Source organism: Empidonax traillii, unplaced genomic scaffold, assembly GCF_003031625.1.
Source record: "Empidonax traillii isolate 1590-97213 ecotype Southwest subspecies unplaced genomic scaffold, ASM303162v1 scaffold603:size388340, whole genome shotgun sequence".
Lineage (NCBI taxonomy): Eukaryota > Metazoa > Chordata > Aves > Passeriformes > Tyrannidae > Empidonax > Empidonax traillii.
In genome coordinates this window covers 125387-139045 of record NW_020955796.1, presented here as the reverse complement: position 1 = coordinate 139045, position 13659 = coordinate 125387, and the positions used below count along the sequence as shown (strand labels likewise).

Genomic DNA, 13659 nt, shown 5'->3' with positions numbered 1-13659 from the left:
CTGAGGATGAAGCCCCTTGCACAGTGACCCCCTGGAGCAGGTGGTGCAACCAGGAATGGACCCCAGCTCTCCAGCACAGCCTGAGCTACCAGCACAGGAGCTGTGTTTGTGGGGACAGGCACCCCATTCCAGAAATCCAAACCTGAGGGTGCTCCACCCTGGACCTACAGCAGAGCTGAGCCTCCTCATCTGTGCAGATCAGAAGAAAAGTGGCCCTACCCGACCTCTTGGGATTGTTTCTAACGTTGCTCCACCTGCAACGAGGAGTCCCCAGACCCAGGGGCTGGGCAATAATTCCTGCTATTCTGAGCATCCTGAAATACGAACGAGGTCAGGCCTGGGATAGTTCAGAGGGAAAGAGGAGCATTACCAGGGCGTGTTTCACACAACAAACCCCTTTGCTGGCACCAGTTGAAGGTTGCATAACCATGCCCAGTATGTCTCATTTATTACTGCAGTGTTAGATGCTCAACTTGCCTTCAGATCATGAGTTACTCCTCATCTTTGAATTTTTCAGCTTAGCCTCCTTCAGCCCTTGCAGATGAACAACCGTTTAGGAAAAAGAAATCTTTATTTTATATTTTTTTTTTGTATACTTGTACACAAGTAAAATAAAATGCATATCTATATATACTGCAATCTTGTGAAGGAAAGGGCAGCATTCTTTAACAAATCCTGCCCGTAAACATGGTGTGATGGAATGAGTACGAAAAAACTGCAATATTCATAAACATAGGATTAAAACAGCATCAAATTCATTACCTCTGCAAATGGGAACCTGCAACATTGTTCAGTGTGATGGCGAGTTACAAACAGATTTTAGACATTCTTTTCAGAGCATTTCTTACACTTTTTTTTTTTTTCCTGTAAATAAACCATATTTCTTTACCATCTGCTGTAGCAAAAGCTGCTTTGTGGGCAAGTGCAGTTCCGAAGACCAAAGGTATAATTCACAGGTTTCAGGACAAATAAATTATGTACATCTCGGTGTTTGTCTTTTTTGTTTTGTGGGGTTTATTTGTTTGTTTGTTTGTTTTTTAATAAAGGCATCCAGTTAACTTTTGTGTAACAAAGCTTTCTCAGGGTGGATGGTAGTTTTGCTTTTGTTTGCAACATTTATGGAGGTCAGCAAAAGTCTAGTATTAAAGTGTCATCAACCCAGGAAAAGAGTTAATTTTAGCAGAATAACAGTAAGCTCCACACCAAGGGGGGGATCAAAAGGCTTAGGCTGAGCTGTAACGTGGAGCTGTTTCCTTGCTGGGTGAGGCGGCACTGGGCCTTTGATCTGTTCTTTTTAGAGCAGCCCTGCCTCTTTTTGGTTGGGACTGTGGAAGGTTCGATAGGCTCTAGAAACTCTGGCCTCAACTTGGTCAAAGGAGGGTCTACAATGCTGGGGAAGGTCCCAAAGGGGGAATCATTTATCTGCTTGTTGCTGCCATTTTTGGAAGGGTCTGTCTCAACGTACTTGGGTTTGGACATGTTCTCCTTTTCCTTGAGGTGGTTGTTGGACGAGCGGCTGCTGTGGGAAGAAGGCCCTGCCTTGCCTTTCGCTTCGTAAATAAAAGACTTATCCGTTTCTGGCTGGCAGCACTTGGAGGAGCCGTCGTGGGAACCGAGAGGGGGGATCCCAGTCGGAAATTTCCCCGATCTGGTTTTAGTGCTAAAGACACTTGTTCGTATCTGGTTGAGGGAGTCAACACACCCTTCCAGGTCGGAGCTCTGCAGCCTTTTGAGGTCTCTCCCTGCCAGGCGAGGGGGGAGGTGGCACTCCAGCTCCGAGGAGGATCCTTTAAACTGCTTAAACCAATTCCAGAGGGAGCGGGCCTGGCAGTCGCAGATCCACTGGTTGCCGTTGAGGCGCAGGTACTGCAGGGACGCCAGGGGGGCCATGGTGTCCCCCGTGAGCACCGTCAGGTTGTTGTTGAACAGGTACAAGGTCATCACCTTGCCCAGGTCGTGGAAAGCCCGCCGGTGGACCAGGCTGACCCTGTTCTGGTGCAGGAGCAGCCGGTCGAGGTTGATGAGCCCGCGAAAGACGTTCTCCGACAAGCTCTTGATTTTGTTCCCGTGCAAAAACAGGTAGGTGAGGTTTGCCAGATCTATGAAGGTGTCGTCCAGCAGGGTCTGAAGATTATTATCCTGAAGGTAGAGATATTGCAAGGAGAACAACCCCCGAAAAAGCCCTGTGGAGAGCTCCATGAGCCCACAGCGATCCAGATGTAAGGTGTGGAGGTGAACAAGGCCCCGGAAGGTGACGGGGTTGATAGATTTCAGGTTCGTGTTGTCACTGAGATCCAGCTCCTCCAGTTTGTTGAGCCCGTAGAAGGCTCCAGGCTCAATGAGGCTGATGTTGTTGGAGTGGATCCAAAGAATGGTCATGTTGCGGCAGGAGGTGAAGCTGGTGGACCTCACAAGGGTTATCCTGTTGTTGTGCAAGAAGATGCGCTGGCTCTGGATGGGGATCTCCGTGGGGATAGCTGTCAGTCCCTGCTGCTGGCAACTTATTGTAATCTTGGGTTCACTGTAGCATACGCAGGCCCCGGGGCAAGACTCCACTTCTGACTGGATGTTCAAGCAAAGCACCAAAATCAGCAGTTTGCTTCCTAAAGGATTGAAAAAAATAGTATGTAAATTAGGCAGGGTCATGGGAGAGCTTCTCTCTGCAGATAATAGAGGAGCCTGAAATCACCCATGTGAGTGTGTCACCACCAACCACAAACAACATATGCCAGGGGAGCCAGCAATTAAAGTGCACAGTTACAAATATTCCACCACTCAACTCAAGAGCTTGTAGAGATGAAGTGTGAGCGCCTCTTCAGCCTTGCACACTCGGGAGGCCTCTGATGGCCGTGGGGACAGAGAAGGATCATCATCATCACCATGGATTTGGGCACTGGATGTGCATCCAACACGAGTCCCATTCCACAGATCTTACCTGTGAGCGAAGGCACTGCCCGCTGGGGCCATTTCTCTCTGCCATGGGCACACTTAGACCAGTTCACCTGCACCCACAGGATGTCCCAGGCAGCTCTGAGTCCCATCCCAGCAGTGCCACCAGCTCCTTGCTTTTCAGGATCACTGAACCACTCTCTGAAACAGGCAGGTGTCCCCACATTGCTCTCAAAACCTAATTGTGACTTTCCCCCAATAATTTTGGACTGATCTGGTCTTCCTGGAAGAAATAACTGAGAGAGATTCCCAGAATAACTTTCAGGTCAGACCTGCCTGCAGATGTCTCAGAGCCAAAAGCATCCTTTCCTTCCCTTGGTCAAAACTTTAAGCCACATGTTCTTGCTCCCCTTTCTCTCCCTCCTTTTTTTTTTTTTTTTTTTTTTAGTTTTCCCTTTGAATCGGTGCAGCCACCAAGGAAGAGGAGGAGCCAGCATGTTTTTCCACAGAGGGTGATGCTGTTGTAGGAGGAAATCACATGCAAGGCTTGATTCCGAGATTCCACGAAGGATTCAGGGATCCCAAAAAGCTTGCAAGGCAAGAGTAGATTCCATGTGTCCCAGGCACGCAGGCAGCCCACCAGGGATGAAAAGCCTCTGAGAGGAACATTTTTCCATAATGATGCCACACCTGCTCCCCAGCAGCTGGGCTGCTCTGGAATCACAGGGGAGCATTTTGATTCACCAAATTCCCGAGCCCCAGCTGGGATGATGGGAAAGAGTCTGGAGGAAGGGAAGGGATAGGCAGAGCATCATCTTCTGCAAAGGAACCTGGGAGGGAGAGTCAGTGGGAACCTGCAGCTGAGAAACCTGGAGAGAGACCTGCTGTTACTACCCGTGGTGGGGAAGGGAGGCAGTTTCAGCAGTGCTTTACCAGCAATTAGCAGCAAGTAATTAGCCCTTCCTCCAAACCACAGTCCGGAGCTTAAACCAACGGGCAGCACCCAGGGCAACAGGAGGCTCCATTTGGGAGATACCACGTGTGAGCAGGGACACATGTGTCTCCTTCCCAGCTCATCTCGGCACCTCTGGCAAGAAGACACTTTCCTCCCCATCCCTGGAGATCTCCAGCCCGCGGGCAACAGCGGCTTTGCCCCTTGGCTGTTGTGGGAGGGGTTTTCCTTCCTTGAAAGACTGAAAATAGTGTTGATGCCTCATTACAGCGTAAGGTAAAACAGCAGAGTCCAAAAAGCCGGGCAGGAAAGCACAGGGATGCCGAGTGGGATAAAGTGGGGACAGTGGAGGGAGCACAGTCACATCCAGCCCTGGGGACACAGTGGGGACACCGGAGGGAGCACAGTCACATCCAGCCCTGGGGACACAGTGGGGACACCGGAGGGAGCACAGTCACATCCAGCCCTGGGGACACAGTGGGGACACCGGAGGGAGCACAGTCACATCCAGCCCTGCCGGCTCCTGCGGGGCGGGAGCACAGACAGGGCTCCCCTCCCTCTGAGCCTGCACGGCAATGGTGTGGCTACTGAAATCACACTGTCTCTGCAGCAACAGCACTTCCAACACCAACGAGAAGGGATTAAATAGCACAGAAATCTCACCAAACTGTTTATTGAGGCAACAACAATCGGAGAAGCCAAGGCGGGAAAGTCGCTTTTGTGCAATAATGGGATCCCAGATTTGGGTTTCAGTCCAGTCAAAATGATTCACTGTGTGTGGCTGATAAATCTGTTGTGATCCAACAGTCCAATATAGGCAGCAGGCTCCTATATCTCATAGTCCACATGGGAGAAAAAGAACAGCTCAGCATGCAGAGATAATTTGAGGCTGATATTATTAGCTGCTGAGCAACCCTGGAAGGCAGCGTGTTGAGTGCAGTATTATGACACATTCTGGCTGGCTTGTCATGTTTTGACATGTCACGTCCCATTGTATGAAGCAAAGGAACACAAGACAACTGAAATTCCCTCCTGGAGACATGTCACACCAAGAGGAGCCTCCTGGGAAATTAAAACAACTCTGGCCAGCACACTTTCTCTCCAGCTGATAATGAAAACCCGTGGGCAGAGAAAGAGGACTTTCTGGAGCCTCCTTCTTCAGTTCCATGTTTCAGATGGTGGGGTCTGAGGTGACACCAGAGCAGTGGGATTCACCTCACTAAGAAACACCACCCACTCCAGGAAAGCAGCGCTCAGACTGGGACACCACTGCTGCTCCCCCTGCCAGGGCCCACAGCCCACCTGGGGAAATCCAGCCAGCCTGGATGATCCCACATGCCTCAGGAATACGGGACCCAGGGGTGGGAATGCAAACATATTCCTATGCAAGAAGAATATGTCAACACTCCCACTGCAGCTTCAGCCAGGGGAGGCAAGTGCATAATAAATACGTGGATACACGGGGGCAGAAGGAGAGAACGAGCCATACGTGGGACCAGCACCCTGCCCTGTGCCCCCTCACTCTGGCAGCACCCTCTGCACCACCTGTGCCCTGAGCCCAGAGCACCAGCCCTTCCCTATGGACAGAGCTGCCAGGGCTGGGCAGTGAGGCCCTGGTTTAGTTCCTGGGTGTGCACAAAACTGGACACACACTGGGCTTCTGCCCAGCACAGAGGGGCAGAAGGGAAGGGGCACATCCTGCTCTGCTCTGAACCTTGGCTTTCCCTGTCCCTGCCTGGGGGCTGCAGTGATGCAGTGGCACTGCTGGGACCAGTGGAACAGCACAGGGACATTAATTACAGGCAGGACCAGCCTGTGTGCATTAATTAGGGACCTGGTGCTCATGAGCTACCTGAATTAACTCCTTCCATCATAGTTTCTGTCAATCATCCCCCAAAGCCTTTTCCCAACGAGTTTCACGCTGTGCAGCTCAGCCCTGTCCTGACTGATCCATGGCAAAGCTCAGCACTTGTTAAGGGTCCCTGGGCAGGCAGGGCCAGGAGGAGGTGCAGGAGGGGATGACAGCCATGGGAATGTCAGCCATGGGACCCTTTCCTCCCCAGCCAGACCAGGGGGTGCTGTGGCAGAGACTGGAGGGACCGTGCCATGGCTTTTCCCAGCTCCTCCAAGGGCCTTCTCCAGCCCTGGTGTTCAACCAGCACCTGTGCCTTGTGTCAGCGTGTCCCAGGCCACTGTGGCCACCAAGTGCCAGGAGCCATCCAGACCTTGCACGAGGATATTTTGATCCATGCAGTTCCAGGAAACCCACCTTGCTGTTCCTGACCAGGTGCCAAGTGACCACTTCAGGACAGGGATGAGCACGGACAGGAAGTTTGCTGAGACCTGGAACCAAGCCACCTTAAAACAGTTTTAAGATGGTTTGAAGCCCAGCAGAGCTTGTTCCTGTCTGGAACCCATATTTTCTATTTCCTAAATAATTTTTAATTAGTTGGTTTAGCTCCTTAAGTTTGTTTTTATCCCAGACTATTATTGTTACTTTGATCATTAAATCACAGGGTTAAACTAGCCCTGAGATGTTTCAATAAACAAAGCCTGGGGGAGTTGAAGATTGGACATTTGAGATCTTAAATTTATGGTCCTTCAAGGGGCTTGTTGGAGTAACCAGAAGATACAGAGAAGACTCCCTGTCTGAGAAAAGGATGATAAGAGGACTAAAGAATGTGGACCAAATTGGTACAAGGAGCAAGAAATCAATAACCAATAGAGAATAGAATACTAATTAATGAAGAGAATTAGGAAACTTAGAACCAATGAACATTATTTTCTTTATTTGCTAAAAATGTATAAATAAGTGAAAAATCATGACAGGCAGCATGTTGAGCTGGAATGGTTCACTACAAAGCCTGGCCAGAATAAAGAAATGCTGCTTCCTTATACTGAAATTACAGCCATGGGGAGTTTTATTCCTGATTTTTGGTGACATCTTCACCTCCCTCATTCCTCCTGTGTTTTCCTGACTTCCTCCTTTCCATCCTCCTCCCCTCCTTCACAACCACCATGTCCCAGGGCTTGTCCATTTGAGGTGAAAGCAGCACCCAGGCAAACCAGTCCATCCCCAGAGAGACTGAGACACATCCTGTGCCCTGCCCTGTACACCACACTGCAGCTTCTTGCTCTTGGCACAAAGCAGAGGGGAAGGATGAAGACCTTCAGAGTGTGGCCAGGCAGGGATCACACAGACACAGCTTACAACGTGGCAGGAACAGTGTGAGTGCTCTGGGCTTCTGCTCCTTTCAGGAGGCACTGAGTATCCGTGATGCTGAGGGGTCCCAGTGGGGGTTGCCCTCAGCAGAAAGGTCAAAGCTCTGGTTGAGGGAAAAGAATCCAGAGGCCCTGGGCAGAAAGAGCCCATCCACTGCACGGCCTGGCTGGCACAGGCAGCAAACACCAGTGTTTGTGTTCCTGGAGCACTGGGCTCAGCTCTGCCCATGGGCTCCTTCCTTTTCCTGGAAAAACATGCTCTGCCCTTAGGCCAGAAGTTCAGGAGATATTCTAGGCCAGGTTGGACAGGAGCTGGAACCACCTGGTCTAGTGGAAATTGTCCCTGCCCATGGCAAGGCAGGGGGCGGAACGAGATGGGTTTAAGGTCCCTTCCAACCCAAACCAATCTGTGATTCTGTGGTTCCCTGGTATCACAGGGAGGAGGGAGGTCAGGAGCCCATTCCCAGAAGTACATGCCAAGCTCAGCTCCCAGTGGGAGCATCCTCCCTGGGCCTTCCAGATAAATCCACCTGGAGCTCTGTATGCTCAGTGTGCTCCCACCACCCCTGTGTGACTCTGGACCCTCCACCACCTCAGAACCATCCCTGAGAAAAAAGCTCTTGGCACGACATCCATCCCCTCATCTCTTAGTCCAGAAATCATTCCTCCCTCTTTCAGAGCATGATTAAAACTTAACTCAGTAGTCCCTGTCAGAAGCAAAACATGAAAGTAAATCCAGTACCTGGAACCTTCAGTCCCTCCAAGATTTTGGCTTTGAGTTTAGCATTTGTTCCTCCAGAGCTTTCTTAAAAGCCAGAAACCTCCTTCAGTCAAACTGCTGCACTTCCCCTTTGCCATCTCAGAAGTGTTATGAGTCATGAAACTGGGAAGCAATTAAAGTGGGTCCATTATCTGTCTTCCCACCAGTCCCCTGTGCCACCACATTGTCAAATGTGGCAATTAGAAAGAAAAGGCTCCGGGGGCCTTTAACAGATGCTTTGCAAACTTTTTGAAGAGGCCAAAGCAAAACGCAATTTTTTGCAGTTTGCAGAGCCCTGGCCTTTCTCTGCTGCTCTGCACTTGTCTCTATTGATTTGCAGATATTATAATGTGGCTTTCCTGCAGTGGAGGGTCAATAATCATTTGAATTCTCTCCTGCTTGGACATAAAGGGAGTACTTTACAACACAAAGCCTTTTGCTGATGCACACAGCATTTTGCCTTTGTTTATGGTAGGGACACACTGTCGCTGCTCAGTTCCCTGCTCGGAGATGGCATTGTTGGAAATTCCGCACGTGGCTCGGGAAGAGGCTCCGCAAAGCAGCTCCCGCTTTGTCCTGTGGCCAGAGGTGGGGCTGTGCTGTCGCTGTGTCTGTGCCAGAGGGTAGAGGGCAGCACTTCTATGCATTTCAAGGCGAAGGTGAATTGGGAGGTGAATGAAGAAGGAGAATCGGCTCGGACCAGTCTCACCTCATGCGGGAGATGCTTCTGCTGCCTCCCTCCCTCCCTCCGCTGCGGAGAGCGAGGATGGATCGTGATGGTGCAGCTGGAGTGGCTGTAGCGTGGGAAGGGGAGGACAGGAGTGATGCTCTGCCACCACACAAACACCTGGGGAAAGCCACCGGTGTTACAGCTCCGGGACACTGAGGACCCACAGCGGGTACGAGCAGAGCCGGTCCCAGCACGCAGCTCCCACTGCTGAGCATCCTCGGGCAGTGGGAGCAGGAGATCCTGGGGCTGGAGCAGGTCCTGTGGCACATCTGCATCTCCATGGGGTGTTGGGGTGTCAGACACCCCCTCAGGCCAAACAGTCCGTGGGGTCACTGGCTGTTCCTGGGTACTGGGTTGCTCCCCACGTTCCACTGACCAGCTCAGCTCCATGTCCATGGGATGGAGCTCCAAGTCCCAGCTCACACCAAAACGCCTTGTGCTGGTGATGAATCCCAGCTGCCTAAAAATAGGGAGCTAATTCCCTTACAGACACTTTTGGGGGGTCTGAGAGGCCAGCAGGAGAGCTGGCAGGTTTGGCAAGCTCCTCTGTGAGACCTGTGCTCTGCCAGCAGCTGCAGCTGGGCAGGGTGTAAAGGGCAGCAGGCAGCAATGAACCCCACTCCTGACTTGTACAGGTACAGCCTCTGATCCCACATCCTTTGGGACTGCATTCAGATCCATTAACCTTTGGGACTGTGCTGCTCTTCACTGCCTTTGGCAGCACAGCCTCTCTGGTACATCCAGGCTCTCCCCTGAACAAGACACAATTTCAGCAGAAAAAAATATCATCTGTGGTCGGGAATGAAAGGTCATTTCCGTAATGCATCCAGGCAGGGGAGGGAGGCAAGAGATGTGCCATTTCCTAACTTCTAGGTGTTCATCTTTTCCACCTAAATCATATTCCGTTAATGTGATTTTTGGACTTAATATTGCAGGGATATTTTTAAGGGAAGAAGGTAAAAGCGAGTTATATCATGTGCAATTCTTCGAATCCATCCTCACAAATCTCCAGGGGAGTTTGACTGCTGATTCTTCAGCATCGCTTAGGGCTGAGCTACACAACTCATTACAGGAGCTGAGAGCAGCACAAAACCTTCTCTGGGGCAGCTCCATCCTTTCCTGGGATGTGCCAAAGCAGCTCCCAGTTCACGAGGCTCCCCATCCATACCAGGGGCTCTCCAGCACTCCCAGCATTTTGCCAGCAGGGTGGGTTTAACCCAAGAACATTTGGGCAGGGTTATGCTTTTGGTGGTTTGCCAGCATCTCCCTCAGCAGGGGGAGAAAGGAAAAGGTGCTGCTTAACAGTTTATATTTCAGCCCATTTAAATGAGAGTTTGATGAGGAGCAAAAAAATTAAAAGTCTCTTCTCTAGCCAGAGGGTTTTCCTCCTGCTGAATTTCTAAGGCTTGCTGTAAGCCATGGAGGTATGAAAGCCTCTCAAAGAAAAGGTCATCAGAAACCTTGAGAGATGAAAATATCAAGGGATTTAAATAGAGAAGTCACTGGGTCCCTGTTCAACAATAACCTTATATCAATTCTTACAGCCCAGTAATGCCCTGGGAGGCCAGAAAATAAGAACAGCCCTAATTCCAGTAGAAGAAGGTGAGAAGAGCTGCACAGGGCCAGAGGAGGGACATTTGGGCCGCTCTGACACAGCAGCCTTGGGTGGGAGAGCAACACTAAATGTGGGACCATCGCCTTGGCATCCTCTCCAAGGCCTGGGCAAAGAGTGGCCCAGGGCCAGCTTGAGGCACAACTGCCCTGTGTCCTTAACAGACCATGGAACCTTCTTTCCCCTCTCTCAGGGTTTTTCCAAGCCCTAGGTCACTAGGAATGCTGCTCCAGACATTTTTGCTGTACCTCTCTACCTCTTCTCCTCTTGACTGTAAGAGTGGGAGGGCGATCCTTGGGATGCAGCTGCAGTCTGGGCTTCTACAGCAGTTCAGATGGACAATTATAGAGGCTCAGGTGGACTTTTCAGGGGTTTAGGTGAACTTGTCAGAGGTTTAGATGTCCTGCTCTGTCCCTCAGAGTTGCTGCACTCTGCCTGCCACCGCAGCCATCAAGCTGAGCTTTGCAGAGAGCCCTCCACAAAGTCCCTGAGATCCCTGTGCTGAGTGGCAGCAGCTCATTTGGAGCCCATCACGGTGTTTGTTTAGGTAAGGCTCCGGGCTGGTTGCCAGTGTACATTACTTTGTGTTTATAAATGCTGAATTGCATCTGCCATCTCGTCTGTGGTTATGAATTTTACCGTGAAACCCTTTGCTGCAACAAATCATGTGCCCAAATATCCACTTCCCTTCAAGAAGAAATATTATCACAGCTCACTGTTGTGCCCAAACCTTAAAATGTAAGCTGGTTGTAAGCAGCGACATCTCCCTGATCCTTCAGCCAAGCTGCAGCAGTTCACAGAAACAGTCATATAGTCACACAATCCCAGACTGCTCTGGGCTGGAAGGGATCATCTCGTTCACCCCCTGCCATGGGCAGGGACACCTTCTACCAGCCCAGGTTGCTCCAAGCCCTGTCCAACCTGGTCTTGGACATTTCCACGGTTGGGGCAGCCACAGCTTCTCTTGACAACCTGTGCCAGGGCCTCCCCACCCTTGCAGAGAGGAATAAATAAGCACTTGGCCATTCCTACCTGTCAACACAGTTTAAAGATGCTCCTTAAAATGGTTTTCCTGAAAAGAGGAATCAGCTTTGCTCACTGCTTTGAGATGAGATTCTCCTCTTAGGCATTAAAAAGCTGGCCTTGTTATCACAGTTTCCTATGGATAGGCACAGGAAAATCCTATGGATACACCAGGCCATGCCTCAGTGAGTGCTCTTGCCAGCACTGAGCTCTGCCCCCTCACCTGGTAGGACTGTCTCTGCCAGACAGATCAGCAGAATCAGAATTATCAGCTGTTCTCATGTAATATGTGATAAATCTGTGTGTTTTGCATCTGTCCTGTTTCCAACTACCTATGGAACATCTGGAAGGGAACAGCTTCTGACCTTTGAAAAGGAGAAGATTATGAGCTTGAAGTAAAACATGGAGAATTCCTGTAAAATAAGGCCTCCTATGTGCATTATACCATTCAGTCTCAGTCTGATACCATTCAACCCTGGTCCTCCCTGTGCAGATAGTGCAGGTCCCAGATGCTGCTGATTCATCCCAGCTCTCCCAATATTCCCCTTTTCTTCCTCATAGGTGAGCTGGTTTCACCACTGCAGAAGTGTGTCCCCTTTCAGGATGTGAGCATGTGTGGTTGCTTAGCACTGGAATAACCACAGATGTTCAGCTCTCCCAAAGATGTGATGGCATTGTCCTGGCCCTCTCTGGTGACCCCTGCACCAGTGTGACACCTCAAAGGTCCCTGTTCCACAGCTTCCACTGGGCATCTCAGCATCAGCCTGTGCACTCAGCAGAGAACACTGGATTTGCAGGTCAGTTTGATACTTTGGCAGTTACATGTTGAACTCTCCAAATCCACTTGTCATGAATCCATCATGGACAGCACCTCTGAGTAACTGCTGTGATCCCACTCCACCTCCCAGAGCTGCAAGGGCACCTGCTGCCAGCCTGGGCTTGGCCACACCGAGCACAGTGAGCCAAGGGGGAAAAGGGTTCCACCCTCATGGACTGGGAGAACCTGGCAGGGGAGTTGGAATGAGGTGACCTTTAAGGTGTCTTCCAACCATAATCATTCCAGGATTATATGAAATGTCACATCTGTGTTTTCTTCCCGTCACGGTCACAAATGGCCAAAGTGTTATCCCAGCTGTCTATCCAGCCTGGCCTTGGACACTTCCAGGGATCCAGGAACAGCCACAGCTTCTCTGGGCAACCTGTGCCAGGGCCTCCCCATCCTCACAAGGGAGCATTTTTTTCCTGCCACACTGCCTTTCCCAAGAGTTATTGTGGCTAAATTCCAAACCCAGCTCAGGAAATCCGAGCAGATCCCAGGTTGCCTAAAAAGGAGACCAAAAGAATCTGTGCCCAATTCCCAGGGCATCACAAGTGGTCACAATCCTCATTTCCATCTTATCCAGATGGGATGCAACCAGCACATTGCATGAACAGGATCATCTGTGGTACTGCCACCATTCCATCCCCATGCTGTGAAGAATGAAGTGAGAAAATATGCACTGTAAATCACAAGCAGCTCCTCCAGAAGTCAGTATCATCTGTGCCATTTTTGTGAAAAATCAGGGGCAGACAGGTATCCAAGGAAAGTAAAGTCAAGTTCCAGGGATGATTTAGATCTCCTGTGGACCCTAAAGTATCTCAGGAAAGCTTCAAAACATTATTACTAAGCAGCAGAGTTTCCTGCAGCTCCAAACCTGGCATTGGTGTGTGAGTGACTCAGAGAAAGGAGAGGTAAAGCTCCAGATGGCATTTCCACCTGCTCTCCCCCAGCCATCTGGGACTGCACCCCACCTGCCAGCTGCAAATCCCACCCCCACAGCTTCAGCACTGGAAGAGCCCCCCACCCCTGCACGAGGCAGCATTTCTCTCAGTTTTCCTATAAAATGACATTTATCTCAGTTTTTTGCCTACAGACCCAGCATCTGCACAATGTGGAGTGGAGGGCTGAAGTTTAGGAAAGAACGTGGAAGGAAAAGTTATTCCAGAAATTCCCCATGACCTGAGTTTGGTTGTCTGCAAGGATGCAGACTGCAGAAACAGCTTGGGAGCTGCCGCCCCAGGCAGCACAAGTAGGACAGGGAGAACATTTTAACTTCGACTTTAGACACAACAGCGTTTGCAAAGAAATGAAAACATGAGAGAGCAGACATGGGTGACTGAAGATCACATTTCTCTACCTTGCTCACAGCTTGTTGCTCTCCTTGCTGAGCCTGGATGACCAGAGCTCTCCACCCCACCCCGGGAGTTGTCACCTCGAGCAGTGGAGGAGGAGAGCTGGGCAGTGACGTGTGAAGTGTCTGCAAAGATCACAGAATCACAGGATATGCTGAGCTGGAAGGGACCCACAAGGATTATCCAGTCCAACCCCTGGCCCTGCACAGCCCCATCCCCAAGAGTCCCCCCCTGTGCCCCAGAGGATCATCCAAACCCTCCTGCAGCTCTGGCAGCCTTGGGGCTGTGCCCACTGCCCT

The 13659-nt window shown here is 50.6% G+C and overlaps 1 protein-coding gene across 1 annotated transcript in view; it reads right to left on the bottom strand.

Annotated features, from left to right (window-relative positions):
- Positions 1–552: 552 nt before the first annotated feature.
- The window catches only part of RTN4R (reticulon 4 receptor), an 84124-nt gene continuing 71017 nt past the window's right edge, over positions 553–13659 (bottom strand). The window contains exon 2 of the mRNA XM_027898553.1: positions 553–2603. Within this exon, the coding sequence (XP_027754354.1) occupies positions 1177–2603 (1427 nt within the window). The 3' untranslated portion in view covers positions 553–1176. The remainder of the gene's footprint in view (positions 2604–13659) is intronic.